At 25.7% G+C, this 15,183-nt stretch overlaps 2 protein-coding genes across 2 annotated transcripts; one reads left to right on the forward strand and one right to left on the reverse strand.

Annotated features, from left to right (window-relative positions):
• The first annotated feature begins 505 nt into the window (after positions 1-505).
• On the forward strand, positions 506-4,098 carry LOC114165848 (putative polygalacturonase At3g15720). The gene is made up of 8 exons (XM_028050455.2): positions 506-649; positions 797-931; positions 1,356-1,523; positions 1,680-1,887; positions 2,971-3,052; positions 3,191-3,299; positions 3,558-3,668; positions 3,758-4,098. The coding sequence occupies exons 1-8, from the start codon at positions 506-508 to the stop codon at positions 3,983-3,985; spliced, it is 1,185 nt and encodes a 394-aa protein (XP_027906256.2). The 3' UTR covers positions 3,986-4,098.
• Positions 4,099-9,374: 5,276 nt separating this feature from the next.
• LOC114167626 (putative polygalacturonase At3g15720) lies at positions 9,375-14,848 on the reverse strand. The gene is made up of 7 exons (XM_028052736.2): positions 14,666-14,848; positions 14,384-14,518; positions 13,797-13,964; positions 13,446-13,653; positions 12,941-13,022; positions 12,697-12,805; positions 9,375-9,662 (listed from the first exon to the last, which is right to left on the reverse strand). Exons 1-7 carry the CDS (start codon positions 14,807-14,809, stop codon positions 9,582-9,584), a joined length of 927 nt encoding a protein of 308 aa, XP_027908537.1. The 5' UTR covers positions 14,810-14,848; the 3' UTR covers positions 9,375-9,581.
• Positions 14,849-15,183: the final 335 nt, after the last annotated feature.

Consider the following 15,183-nt stretch of genomic DNA (forward strand, 5'->3'; position numbering starts at 1 on the left):
AATTTCAAAAAGAAAAAGTCAAGCTAGTTATTATTTTAACTATTTATATTTGATAATTATGAAAAAGATACGAGTTACAAGTCAATACTATAAGAAAATATTTAAATACAATCAATTTTAAATAAAAAATAATTAATCATTATAATTTAAATATTAATTTATAAATTAAAAATGATTAGTATTTAAAATAATTTTTATTATGAATAAAAATATATAATTAATTTATAAATTAGACTTTAAATTGGTCTATTGATTATTAAAATTATAACAATTAAATGAATTAGTGTTTAGATTGGTCAATAATTAATTAATGACTAATTTAAAGTTATTTTTATTCTTTAAAGAAAAGCATGTGTAATTTAATAATTATGACATTGTGCACTTAATATTTTTTTTCCCATATTTATTCATCACCGGTTACAATGAATGATGTATGTAAACCCCTTTATAAATTCACTTTGACAAATAAGAAAAAATAAAAGTGTTATTGAAGAATTTGTTAAAAATGCAAATGTTAATGAGTGGTATATTGATTCTAGGTTTTGTTTCAGCCACATTGTGTCTGAGCAGCAATGCTGAAACCAAAGTCAAATATTTTAATGTGATGGATTATGGAGCTCATGCTGATGGCCAAACTGATGATTCAAATGTATATAAATGTGTTACTTTCTTCATTCTTAGTTTTTCTTTTGCTTCACCTTCATTAAACTTTAATATCATCTTAAAATATTAAGTTGATTCTAATAAACTTTATGAAATATATGGATTGCAATGTTTTTGTGCTAATTGATTGTAGGCAATTTCAAAAGCATGGCAAGGTGTGTGTGGAGAGGAAGGGCCAGCAACTCTATTGATACCTTCAAACAAAATATTTTTGGTGAAAAGATTAAACCTAAATGGTCCATGCAAGGCTCCAAATGTTGGCATTAAGGTATTTAATAGGATGTTTAATAAAGTTAAATATTTTTTCTCTAAACTATTATAAAAATTTATGTGTTATTAAATTAAATTTTATAGTATTTTGTCTCTATACTCTATCAAAGTAATTTAAAAGATTCTCCTAACAACATGTAAAAATTATATTATAGTGGATCATGAAACCCTATCAATAATAGTTGAGGAACGAAAAACACGTTTATTAACCGAGACAACACTTATGAAACATGAATCCTGACGCCATTTTCTACGCACTTTAAAGAATTATTTTTTATGTGATGTTCAACTTTATCGTTTTTACATGATGTATCCCTAAAACTCCTATTTAGATTTTCAACAGAAACATTTTAGTCAAATTTATAATGAAGTTTGATCATTTTCTTCTAATTTTGTTATGTTTTCCTGTAATTTTGTTGCAGTTTGAAGGGAAGATAGTTGCTCCATCTATGAATGAATGGGTTGGTGATTCATTCAGTTGGATTCAGGTATTTTATGTAAATGGTCTAACAATTGAGGGTGATGGAGGAATGATTGATGGTAGTGGTTCCACTTGGTGGGAGAAATGCAGAAGATGCAGAAGGCCAACGGTATTTTATCTCAAATTCTTTTTCTACATTTCGCTTTGTTTCTTATCCCATTCATCATTTACTTGTTACATCTTTAGCACAGAAAATGCATTCAAATTAAGATTTCTTCTTAATCTTAAAGCCTTGGCTGAATTTTTTCATATGAATGTGATGCAGTCGTTACGTTTCCATTCTTGTAATGGGCTTACTGTGAAATCTCTGAGTATGAGTAACAGTCCTGGAGCTCATATATCAGTAAATGGCTGCGATGGTGCATTTTTCTCTCGTATCAATATCAATTCTCCTCCGAAAAGCCCCAACACTGATGGCTTTGACATTGCAGTTTCAAAACATGTAGTAATTGAAGATTCCATTCTAGCAACAGGTAAACTAAGAAATATTAGTCCGGATTCTCTGTTAACTTTTTAATGTCTTTTTTTATGTCGTGTCTTCAAAATATACTGATCTTAGTATTTTAAAATCTTTTCAATATATTTTAAAATATTAAAATCAATGATATAAGTATATTTTAGGGGTGACAAAATGGATTGAACCTAATAAGACAACTCGTCAACCCATATTAAAAGGAATAGATTGGTTTGAAGATTTTAATCCATCAACTCGTTCTGGTCTATCCTGTCTAGACTGTCAACTTGACGGGCCAAAGTATGGGTCAGTCCATCCCGGCCTGTTGGCTTGTTTAAAAAAATAAAAGTAATTATATATAAAGATTAATTCTTTATATTAATTTTTTAAAATGTATAAATATATAATAGTATTGTAATTTAAATCATTAACACCTACAAATTAAGTTTCAATTATTAGTTATAATTGAATAATTTAATATGTATAAATTTAATAATTATTTTAATTTATCTAATTAAAAACATTAACTATTCAATTAAAAGTTTAAAAAATATTTTATTTAATTAAATATACCTTTAATAATAATAATAATAATAATTTATATGTATATATAAACAAATTTTAAAAATAAAAAAAATTATAAAATTTTAAAACAAATTATAAAATTTTAAAAAGAATTAAAAAAAAAGAAAAAAAAAAGTGGACTGGTAAGTCCGTTAACCCGTCCTATACAGGACATGTCATGATTATTGGCTCGTTTCTGTTTGATGGACCAACCTGGTCTGGCCCGTTTTTACAAGCTATAAACGGGTCAAGCCAAAATAGGTTGGACTGACCCATTTTACCACCCCTAATATATTTTGAAGATATGGTAGAGGAACAACACCAAAAGTTCAAGAGAGAACTCAAATAAAATTAAAAAAGAAAAAACACACTTTACTTGCTCGGACAGATATTTTAAGATGACAATATGAAAAAAGTATTTAAAATAATATACTTATATTGTTGATATGGTTTTCATCTTATTCAATGCATTATAGAGTGTGCATTTAAGCTAAATTATTGTGCGAAACATTGTAATTTACCTTGTCTTTCAAAATAGGTGATGATTGTATTGCCATCAATGGTGGTTCTTCTTACATCAATGCAACTAGACTCTTTTGTAAAGGAGGCCACGGGATAAGGTTTGTATAAATTGCATCATGTAGTTTCTATAATTTTAAATTCTTCTTTATTCTGAAAATTGATGTAATAATAAAGTTAAATATCTGATTGAATTGTGCATGACATGTAATGAAACATGTATGAAATGAATCACTCAGCATTGGAAGCCTTGGTAGAAATAAATCCCATGAGACAGTTGAAGAGGTACATGTACAAAATTGCAGCTTCATTGACACCACAAATGGAGCAAGAATCAAGACATGGCCAGTGAGTAACTTATATGTACAATACATTAGATATTTTATCAACTTAAAAATTCCAACAAAGATAAAACAATTTTATAATATATAAATGAGGTGCAAATCTCACCTTACAAGCCGATTTTGTAGGATAGAGTTAGGCTTAAAACTCACTTCTAACATGCTATCAGAGCCAAGTTAGAATTTATCTAGCGAACTTTTTTTAGACATTCTATTCTATCTCATGGTGCCATTTTGATTATTATCATTCTCCAATTTTATACAGGGTGGATCAGGCTATGCAAGAAAAATCACGTATGAGAATATCATACTCCAAGATGTTAAGAATTCAATTATTATAGACCAATACTACGGCATTAAAACTCTAAGTGAAGTGGTATAAACTTGAATTTGCATTCATATTATTATGATATATGTGATTTCAACAATAGTTGAATTTTGATTTTGAAATATTTATGGTAACAGGAAGAAGATGCAGTGAGGGTGAGTGAAGTGATTTATAGAGGGTTCATTGGAACTTCTGCAAGTGAGAAAGCAATTAACTTGAACTGTAGCCCATCTGGTTGTTCCAACATTACATTGGAGCATATTTACATTGCCTCTTCAAAATCTATCAAACATGTCTATGCTTTTTGCAAGAATATTGTTAATGGGACAATTGGATCCACCGTTCCAAAAGTATCTTGTAAATAATTCAAATTCCCATGCTAATGTTGGTAGTGGTGGATTTAATGTAAGGGAAATTAAGCTTTGTTAGATTTCCCAATATTTATGGCATTTCTAAGATGGAACATGGAGATGTTTTGAATTTAGTGTATTTTCTCAACTTTCTTGCCTACTCATCTTTACTTTCAAAAATCCTAAAATGTGTTTCATCCTAGATTTCTTCCTTCTTTTTACTTATCTAATCAATGTAGGATATACTCGTCTAATATATATCACTAAACTCATTTAACTAGTTTATGAACAAACTTATCTAATGTATATTGCAAGATTTTTCTAATCAGTAAATAGATAGATTCGTCTAATGTGTATTAATAAACTCGTCTAATATGTATATGAAAAAATTTATCTAATATATATTGTTAGACTCCTCTACTCAATATATAAATGACTTGTCTATTGCTAGACTGATCTAATTAATGCATCAACAACTTGTCTAATAAAAAAATTTCTAAACTTATTGTATGAAATTACTCGACTAATGTTTTTTTCAGACTCATCTAAAATTTATCTATAATATCGTATAACGTGTATCACTTATAAAAACTCAATATTAATTTTATCAAGATAACACGTGGCAATCAACCCCTAGAGTCTAACATCAATGTCGTTCCTAATTTGAACAACAGAAGGATTCCCCTTGATTTCTCATCATAGAAGGTAATATAACCGACGATAAAGTTTTAGAATAAAAGGTCCCATCTATATATTATCATTTTTTATACTTCCTCGTAGAAATGTAATTGTTTATCTAATTGGAAAATTTGAAACACTTCTTAAAATATTTATATATATATATATATATATATATATATATATATATATATATATATATATATATATATATATATATATATATATATATATATATATCTTGAAGTTACTCTCTATTATTATAATGATGAGATTGGTGCACCGTGATTTGGATTGTCACAATTTTGATTGCAATAAAAAATGATATTCTTATTATTAGTATTTTAGTATTTAAACTTCATATCCAGGAAAAAAATCATAACCTTTATTTTATATTTTGTTTTCTTTTGAATGTATCCAATTTTAATTATTTATCTTTCCGCTAAGCACATACACAGTTATTAAGTATCAAATTATAATAAAAATTAAAAAAAAATTATGGATGAAAACCAAAAATAGTATATGTATATCAATTAAAATGAAACTCTCTAATTTTATAGAAAATAAAATCATATTTAATGTTTGGTATTAATTCAACAAATAATAATAGCTATTAAAAATATTATTTATATTTATTAAATATAATACATGGTTAAAATTAACGATAATACTTATTAAATACAATACGTAGTAAATATTAATGACAATAATTATTAATTATAATTACTAATATACATTAAAACGTAATAATATTAATTATATTTATTAAATATAATATATTGTGAAAATTAACGATAATATTTTATTAAATACAATACGATGTAAAAATTAATGACAATAATTATTAATTATATTTACTAATATACATTAAAACGTAATATACATGGATAAAATTAGTAATATATATTAAATGTAGTATTTTTTTCATCACAATTATTAAGCCCAATATCAAATGCAATTATCAACTGGTCCTGTGGTCCGGTTGCTACCGTCTAAAATGTTTTCATCTTTGCAAAAAAAAAAAATATCTCTGTATTGACTAAATATGTAAATATTTATCCTGTTTTTGTCTCCATCCCCTTAATCGTCCATAATATTCATTCTCTTTTAAATTATTAAAATATTTATAGTCTATTAAGTAACTTCTTTTATATATATATATATATATATATATATATATATATATATATATATATATATATATATATATATATATTCTACTTCTTCATTTGTTATGAAATTCATTTTCATCTTCGAGATATTTTTTGTCTTATATCACAATCTTTATGCAATTATGCTCAAATGATGTATGTCGATTAAATTTTTTTATGTTTCACATTTAAATATTTCTACTACTTTTTAATATTTTTATTTATTATATATGTTCTTTTAAGATTATAATGTTTAGCACTCTCAATTTAAGTGTTCAATAACATAAACATTTCATTTACTAGATTGTATACAAAAAATCTTGTTTATTCTATTATTACTAATTTTTGTTTCATTTGAAAAGAGTTTTGTTAGTTCTCTAAGGTGTCTTTCATCTTATTATCTTATCATACCGTTAATTATACACTTATTTTCCTTTGTGTGCGATTTCATTTCATGGTCTCTTAAATTGTTTCTAAGACACACATTTGATCATTTTTTAATATTTTCTTATGTTTATTTTTATCATGTATAATACTATTTTGATATTTTGTTTGTAATTATTTTTATTTACTAACTCATTATCATACATGTAATTATCAATATAATTGCATAAATAAATTTTATTTGCTATAATATATAACTTAATGTAATTGTCATATTTTTTTTATTACCATCCAACATATATTAAAGTTCATAAGATAAAATATCTATGTCAAAATTCTATTATTATTAGTTTAATCTTTCTTTCCTTTGTGTGATCGATCAAGTGGTGTATCATAATTTTTAATAGTGTATAAAATAAGAGAATTCATTACAATGAAAAGAATTAAAGTAAACAAACATTTAATTTTTGTCATTTGAATATTTGTTTTTCTTTTATATTTTCTTAAAAAAATATTTTTAAATTTTATCAACTAGGTTTCATTAGTATCGGTTCAATTTAATAAATGTTTTGGTTTTTATGAAATTTTAGTTAACATTCTAATTTGAAATGTATATAATTAAAATATATACAATTATAATTTCTTTCTAAATACTTAATATTAAAAAACAAACATCTTTTCAATATTGTATATGTAATAATATTATGTTTATGTTATCATAATTTTGTATTATTTTATAAAAATTAATTAATTAATATTGAAACAGTAGAAAAAACGAATACAGGATACAAGTATGAATATATACATGTTATTAATATTAAACGGAGATAAACATGAGACACAAATTTAATACTCCGTTAAGTTTGGAAAAAAAAGATAAAAGATAAAATAATTTCTCATGTTAAATCTTAACATCATCTTCCATCTATTCTTCCTTTACATCCCAAATTAATGAGTTATAAATCGACATTACTTATTATCGCATATGAATATAATATCATATTTTGTGATATGTGTTCCCAAGTATTACAATTCTATTTTCTCTTTATCATTAAGTGAATTCTAATTTCTCTTTCTATTTTCTCTTTATCATTGTAAGTGAATTCTAATTTCTCTTTATCACTGTCGGTGAATAGACATGTGTATGCTTATTCACTTTTTTATATTCACTTTTTTTTATAGTAATATAAAATTATAATTATGAAAATAAATATAAATAATATTTGCAATTTAATCATAAATAATTTTTATTTATTTTATAAATTATTTTATTTATTTAATTTAAAAAGTACATAAATGTAGTGAGAATGGTTGAATAAAAAGAAACGGTTAAACTTAAAAAAACAGTCACTTGATCAATAAAGTTGAAATTAAATGTATACTCGAAGATAAAATTAGACAAAAAAAAGAGAGTGGACACGTTATATTTATATAATAGTACAGACAGAAGTATAGGTTAAATATATTTATCTTTTTAGTTAAATATATTGATCTTTTTGGAGTATACATTTGTCTTTTTCAAGTTTACCCTTTAATAAGTAACGGTTTAAATTTTTTACCTGTGACTATTTTATTTAAATTTAATTGTATTTTTCTTTAAATTCAACCATTTTTTTAATTTAACATTTTTTTGAATTAAAATAATTATTTATAATAAAATATTAACTATAAAATTAAAAAATTCTACAATAAAATTATAAAAACATATTTAAATTAACTTTTATAGTTTTAGTTTTATTATATTTTGTTATCATTAAAAAAAATAACACACATACGTTAGCACATATGTTTTTATCAGGATAGATAATAAAAAAAAATGTTTTTTTTTTGTATATTATTTAAATAAGTTAAAATTTAATGTTCACTTTTATTTTACTAATTTTTGAAATTTTTTTCACTTACCAATAATTAAATGTTGAAATAACGCATTCTCTTTTATTTAATTAATTATTCTTTCAATGAAAAAAAGTAAGAAAAATATTTGTTTAGAAAAAAATATAATTAATAAATTATGCGTGAAAAAGAAAAATAACATTCGAGGGGTCAAACTAGTATTATCTTAACTATTTTTATATATGGATGACCATGAAAAGATATAAATCACTCAGACATAATTTTAGTAGAAGATAGATATTACAAGAAATTTTTTAATCACAACCAAATTTTAAAAAATAAAAAATAATTAATTATAATAACTAATTTAGAAATTAATTGAGAAATTAAAAATTATTAATATCTAAAATAATTTCTATTGAAAATAAAAAGTTATAATTGGTTTGCTTTTAAATTAATTTCTAACATTAATGTATTAAAATTTTGACTATTAAAAATAGTTTATGTCTAAATTATCAATAATTAATTAATTGATGACTAATCTAAATTTGTTTTTACTCCTTAAAGAAAAGCATGTGCAATTTAATTTGTGCACTTAATTTAATGAAGAGACATGGCCAGTAGTGAGTAACTTATATACAATATATTATATAGTCAAGTCAACCTAAGTTCTAATCAAACTAACTCGAGTCAAGACCACATTCAATAATGTTAGGCTTAAGGTTAAGTCTAAGTCGAGGTCGGATCTAGCTAGGATCGAAACAAACTAAGTTAGATTTTGTCAACCCAAGTTGGACTAAGTCATCATGCCTACATTAAGTCCAGACCATGTCAAACTGAGTTGGACAAATCTAACATCAGATTGAGACAAGTCCACCTAGCCTAGGTCAACGTAACTTGGGGCTAAGCAATATTCAATTGAGTTGGACTAAAGCCAAGTCTAGTTAGGTTTGATCCAAGTTGGGTTGAGTTTGGTTAGATGAAAGTCGATTTGAGCTTAGGTTGGACCAAGATTGGGCTAAATTGGGTCAAGTCACATTAGGCCTCTGTTGGATCAAGACATTAAGCCCACACCGAGTTGGTTCCATGTCAATTTGAGTTGGGTTGATTCCATGTCAAGTCGAGCTATGTTGGGCTCCAGGTTGGATCAAGCCTGATCGGCAATTAGGTTAGGTAGGGCTCAAATCTAATTGTTTTTGGTTGGGTCTAATTTGGACAAACTCAAGTGAGTTAGATCGAAATCCACATCTTATTTAATCTAATTAACAAAGTGAATTTAATATAGATTTATTCCAACTTAAATGCAAATATCCATTATCAATTGGATAAGTTTATCCTTATCTATTAGCCATCTAAAGAACATATTTAAGAGATTTAACCATACAAACCATATACATCCAACTTAATTAGAACATAGTGATTGTTAAAAATGTTGAACTCCATAATGCAAGTTCACTTGATAGACCCTTAGAAGATTTATTGCATGACTTGTACATAGAGTTCTAACAAACCTTAATTTCCCTTACATTAAATCAGCACCACCAAGGTTGGCGTAGGAATTCATTTTATACACAAGAAACTTTTGGAACGGTGTTTTCAATCGTTCCATTAACAATGTTCTTGCAAAAAGCATAGCCTGATCCACCCTGTATAAAATTGGAGAACATAAAGATAATAATTATGATATCATGAGATATTGATCATGATGAGCATCTATTGGTTGATACAGGAAAGAAATTACTATTAGTATTAGATCAAAAGCGACTTGAGATTTTTATGTTTAATCCATTTTTTCATATTTTTGTGGTAGGGTCTAGTATTGTAACATCCTTTTTTTTTAAATAAACTGTATTATTTATTTTAAATAAAACACTTAGAAAATCTTCTATGTTTACTAATGTTTTGTATTTTATTATGATGTAGTTTAAACATTAAAAATATATTTTATCATGATGTAATTTTTACTTATTAAAAATAACAATAAGAACAAAATAAAACAAATATAATATATATATATATATATATATAGAAAAGAAAAAGAAAAAAAAAAGAGAAAAGAAGAAGAAAGGATAAGAAGATAGGAAGAAAAGATAAAAAGAAAAAAATAAGAAAAAAAAAGAAAAAAGAAAAAAGAGAGAGGATAAGATGAAGAGATAAACATTATCCCTTCATTAATTAAAGTAATGATGATTTCAAAAGGATAAGCACATGTGTGGCTTATAAATACATGTATTTGGAGATGAAATCAAGTAAGGAATGAGAAGTTACGTGAGAGAGAGAAAAAAAGAAAGAAGAGAGAGAAAGAAAAAGAGAAAAATAAGGAAAAAAAGTTTAGAGCAAAGATTCAAAGAGATCCTAGTCTTTTACAAATATTATTAGTGTGCTCTTCAATCAATAAGGTAAGGGGGAGTGGGGTTGAGCTCTTTTTATATTAATCTTGATAAACTCATGGGTTTTATATTAATCTTTTTTTGACTCATATATTATTCTATTTACTTTCATTTAACTTATTTTCATTTATTATTCTCTTATATTTATTTTATTTCATCTCCAATTATACACTGATCACGTTTATTTATTTATTTTATTTAATCTTCAAATATGTATTGATCCTATTTATTTATTTTATTTTATTTAATTTATCTCCAGTTACGCACTGGTCCTATTTATTTATTTTATTTTGTTTACCTCCAGTTACGCACTGGTCCTATTTATTTATTTTATTTTGTTTACCTCCAGTTACGCACTGGTCCTATTTATTTATTTTATTTTATTTACCTTCAATTACGCAATGGTCCTATTTATTTATTTTATTTTATTTATCTCCAGTTACGCACTGGTCCTGTTTATTTATTTTATTTTATTTTACTTATCTCCAGTTACGCACTGGTCCTGTTTATTTAGTTTATTTTATTTATCTTCAGTTACGCACTGATCCTATTTATTTATTTTATTTAATTTAATTTATCTCCAGTTATGCACTGGTCCTGTTTATTTATTTTATTTAATCTCCAATTACGTACTGCTCCTGTTTAATTTATATTTTTATTTATTTATAACATTCTTACCCTTATCTAATTATTTATTTAAAGTTCTTGCTTTGATTCTTATTTTATCATTATTTTTACAATTAAAAAAAAATGTGAAGTGAAAGTAAATATTATTTTATTCAGTGAGCTTGAATATAAGAAAATTACATGCACATTTTATTTTATTTTATGTTCTTTGTGTATAGTTTATACAATGACATTATTTGATAGTCATCACATTTTATGACCTTTGAAAATATCCAAGAGTATGTCAGTTGAATAAGAGTTAAGTTTGGTTTCAATAAGTTGAGATTAAACCAGTGTCAAAGTGTTTGTATTTGGGAAGTCACAGTTTAGTACACTGCGGGATGAAAGGCAGGACCATGGTGGGGTCTAAGAAAGTTTTACCAAGTAGGTGAATATCTGGATAGTTCAGAATAGCGCCCTGGACTAGGATATTCATAGGCCAAACTTGGGACTATCCAATACCTGCTCGGCATCGCCAAGGTTAGGTAGTGAGTATATATCTCTTTTGTGAGCCGATGAATGACTAATATTCTCGAGAAAGAAATAATTATGATTGTACCAATATTTTATGAGAAATATTCAACTACCTAATCACTTCCCAAAGTAACTTTTGATGTTCAGATTGGATCATCAGAAGTGAAATATGGATCCATATGTCTGGTAAATCAAGATCAAGTTTTGTGGTTGTAGGTCCAAATCTAGGCCCCCGGTGTCTGCATTGTTTGTTGAGTTTATTAAGATTGATATTTAAGGCTTATAAAGACCTCACTCCTTTCATAATTTCTTTCATATGTACCTGTTGCATGAGCAGAAGAGGAACCTGCTCAGTGAGAGTTGTTCGGGATATTATTGATGGATCTTCTGAAGATTGACTCATGGATAATTTCTATTAATATGTTTAGGAGATATTAAAAATATAGATAATCTTCTATTCTAATGTAGAACTCTTAATATTTTACAAATATATATATTTTTTTAATATTTCATGAACAATTATAAAGATGCAAACTACATATATGAATATGAAGTTATGTTATTATTAATGTTCTTTCAAGGATAATCTCTAAAAAAAAATTGATTCCATATCTTTTTATCAAATAATAATTATTTAGTATAGTAGTCGGGGTGTCACAAGTATTGCTTTGTATGTATGGGTATGCAATGTTTTTAACCTTTGTGTTATTTGAGAATGTTAGGTTTATACATAGTAGGCTTAGTATAGGAGGGAAAATTATAAAACTTTAATTTTTGTTTTCTTCTATTTGTATTATGTATATGGGTTGAAGTAACCTAATTATCTCATTAAATTAATTTATTTTTGCCGATAAAAGAAAAAGAAGAAGATCTTACATTGATTAGAAATAAGATGGATTTACAATATATAAGTGAGTATATATCTCATTTTATTGTATACAAAATCTATCCTAAAGAAATTTGTTATTTGGAATCCGTTATCTGACTATTCATTAGTTTCATGCAAGAAATATACATGTCTAGACACAAAGGTATGTGTTGAAGTTGATTTTGTAAGGTTTACTTAAGTTAAAAGTCTATTTTTTTAGATAAAAGGATAAAATATGTAATGAAAGTTAACAATATGAAGCATTATGTATAAGTTACTCACTGGCCATGTCTTGATTCTTGCTCCATTTGTAGTTCCAATGAAGCTGCAATTTTGTACATGTACCTCTTCAACTGTCTCATAGGATTTGTTTATACCAAGGCTTCCAATGCTGAGTGATTCATACATGTTTCATTACATGTCATGCACAGTTCCATCAAATATTTAACTTATATTATCACAACAAACTTCAGAATAAAGAACAATTTAACATTACATAAACTATATGATACAAATTTATACAAACCTTATCCCATGGCCTCCTTGGCAAAAAATTCTAGTTGCATTGATGTATGAACTGCCACCTTTAATGGCAATACAATCATCACCTGATTACAAAGGCAAGGTAGATTAACGTTCCACACAGTATTTAGTTTAAATGCTCACACTCTATTTTATTAGTGCTTCATGATAATTTGAGATGTCAAAGTTATTATTTTTATCGACAAAGAATTAAGAGTTAATTTAAATTGATAATAAAATATTTGAAGGGTACTCTAATCCATTTACAAAAAGATGAGAGAAATACAGTGTATCTTAAAAACCTGTCAAATCCTAAATCCTAAATCCTAAATCCTAGACCTTTAAATCAAAGTTTATAGTAATATTTAATACGACCTTATTTGAATACAATGAAAACTTGGTTTACCATCTCAAAATAAGTATATTTTAGGTCATTTTTATATGTTATCATCTTAAGAATACCTTACAATGCAAGTAAAGTGTTTAAAAGTGTGTTCTTCTTAGTTCACCTGTTGCCAGAGTAGAATCTTCAATTGCTATATTTTTAGAGGAAAATATATCAATGCCATCCGTGTTAGGACTTTTCCGAGGAGAATTGATATTGATTTGAGTGAATAATGCACCATTGCTGCCATATACAGATATGTGAAATCCAGGACTGTTCCTCATTCTCAGAGATTTCACAGTAAGACCATTACAAGATTGGAAAAGTAAAGACTGCATCATATTCATATGAAAATCTTCAGTCACAAGGTTTGAGATTTAGAGAAGAATTATAATCTGATTGCATTTACTCTACTAAAGAAATAATAAGTAGATGATGATTGTGAGAAGAAACAAAAGTATTGAATATATCATACTATTGGTCGTGTACAATTTCTGCATTTCTCCCACCAAGTAGAACCATTGCCATCAATGATTCCTCCATCAGCATCAATTGTTAGACCATTTACGTGTAATATCTGAATCCAACTGAACGAATCACCAACCCATTCATTCATTGATGGAGCAACTATCTTCCCTTCAAACTGCATCAAAATTAGAAGATGTTGAAAGTCTTACATCAATTAAAAATAAGACAATTTCATAATATATAAATATCTCACCTTACAAATTAGTTTTGTAAAATTGAATTAAATTTAAAACTGACTTCTAACAAAAATATCAAACTTGACTATAATATTAAAAATTTAAGTGAGTTTAAGTGGTATTGTACATAGTTGGGTTCATAACCCATAGGTTTTGTGTCTCCTAATTAATATATTTTTAGTCCCCAAACTAATATAAAATCAGAGTTTTATGTTGAGAAAAATGTTTTATATTTTTTCATAAAGTATAAAGACGAAATAAATTACAATTTAATTCGAAACATAATTTTTATGATAATTTTAAGAAAAAAAAAACATATTTAAACCTATTAAACCCCATTAAATATCCTATTAAATACCTTAATGCCAACATTTGGAGCCTTGCATGGACCACTTAGGTTTAATCTTTTCACCAAAAATATTTTGCTTGAAGGTATCAATAGAGTTGCTGGCCCTTCCTCTCCACACACACCTTGCCATGCTTTTGAAATTGCCTACAATCAATTAGCACAAAAACATTGCAATCCATATATTTCATAAAGTTTATTAGAATCAACTTAATATTTTAAGATGATATTAAAGTTTAATGAAGGTGAAGCAAAAGAAAAACTAAGAATGAAGAAAGTAACACATTTATATACATTTGAATCATCAGTTTGGCCATCAGCATGAGCTCCATAATCCATCACATTAAAATATTTGACTTTGGTTTCAGCATTGCTGCTCAGACACAATGTGGCTGAAACAAAACCTAGAATCAATATACCACTCATTAACCTTTGCATTTTTTACAAATTCTTCAATAACACTTTTTTCTTCTTATTTGTGAAAGTGAATTTATAAAGGGATTCACATAGATCATTCATTGTAACCGGTGATGAATAAATATGGAAAAAAAAAATATATTAAGTGCACAATGTCATAATTATTAAATTACACATGCTTTTCTTTAAAGAATAAAAATAACTTTAAATTAATCATTAATTAATTAATTATTGACCAATCTAAACACTAATTCATATAATTACTATAACTTTAATAATCAATAGACCAATTTAAAGTCTAATTTATAAATTAGTTATATATTTTTATTCATAATAAAAATTATTTTAAATACTAATCATTTTTAATTTATAAATTAATATTTAAATTATAATGA

The sequence above is a fragment of the Vigna unguiculata genome, chromosome 10, assembly GCF_037176805.1.
Source record: "Vigna unguiculata cultivar grain cowpea cultivar isolate G323 ecotype 2 chromosome 10, ASM3717680v1, whole genome shotgun sequence".
NCBI classification, from domain to species: domain Eukaryota; kingdom Viridiplantae; phylum Streptophyta; class Magnoliopsida; order Fabales; family Fabaceae; genus Vigna; species Vigna unguiculata.

Coding starts and splice junctions, on each gene's coding strand:
- LOC114165848 (XM_028050455.2), top strand. CDS start 506: ATGCAAATGTTAATGAGTGGTATATTGATTCTAGGTTTTGTTTCAGCC. Junction 932..1,355: donor CTCCAAATGTTGGCATTAAG/GTATTTAATAGG, acceptor ATTTTGTTGCAG/TTTGAAGGGAAGATAGTTGC. Junction 3,053..3,190: donor AAAGGAGGCCACGGGATAAG/GTTTGTATAAAT, acceptor TGAATCACTCAG/CATTGGAAGCCTTGGTAGAA.
- LOC114167626 (XM_028052736.2), bottom strand. CDS start 14,809: ATGCAAAGGTTAATGAGTGGTATATTGATTCTAGGTTTTGTTTCAGCC. Junction 14,519..14,665: donor GCCAAACTGATGATTCAAAT/GTATATAAATGT, acceptor AATTGATTGTAG/GCAATTTCAAAAGCATGGCA. Junction 13,654..13,796: donor GAAATTGTACACGACCAATA/GTATGATATATT, acceptor AATATGATGCAG/TCTTTACTTTTCCAATCTTG.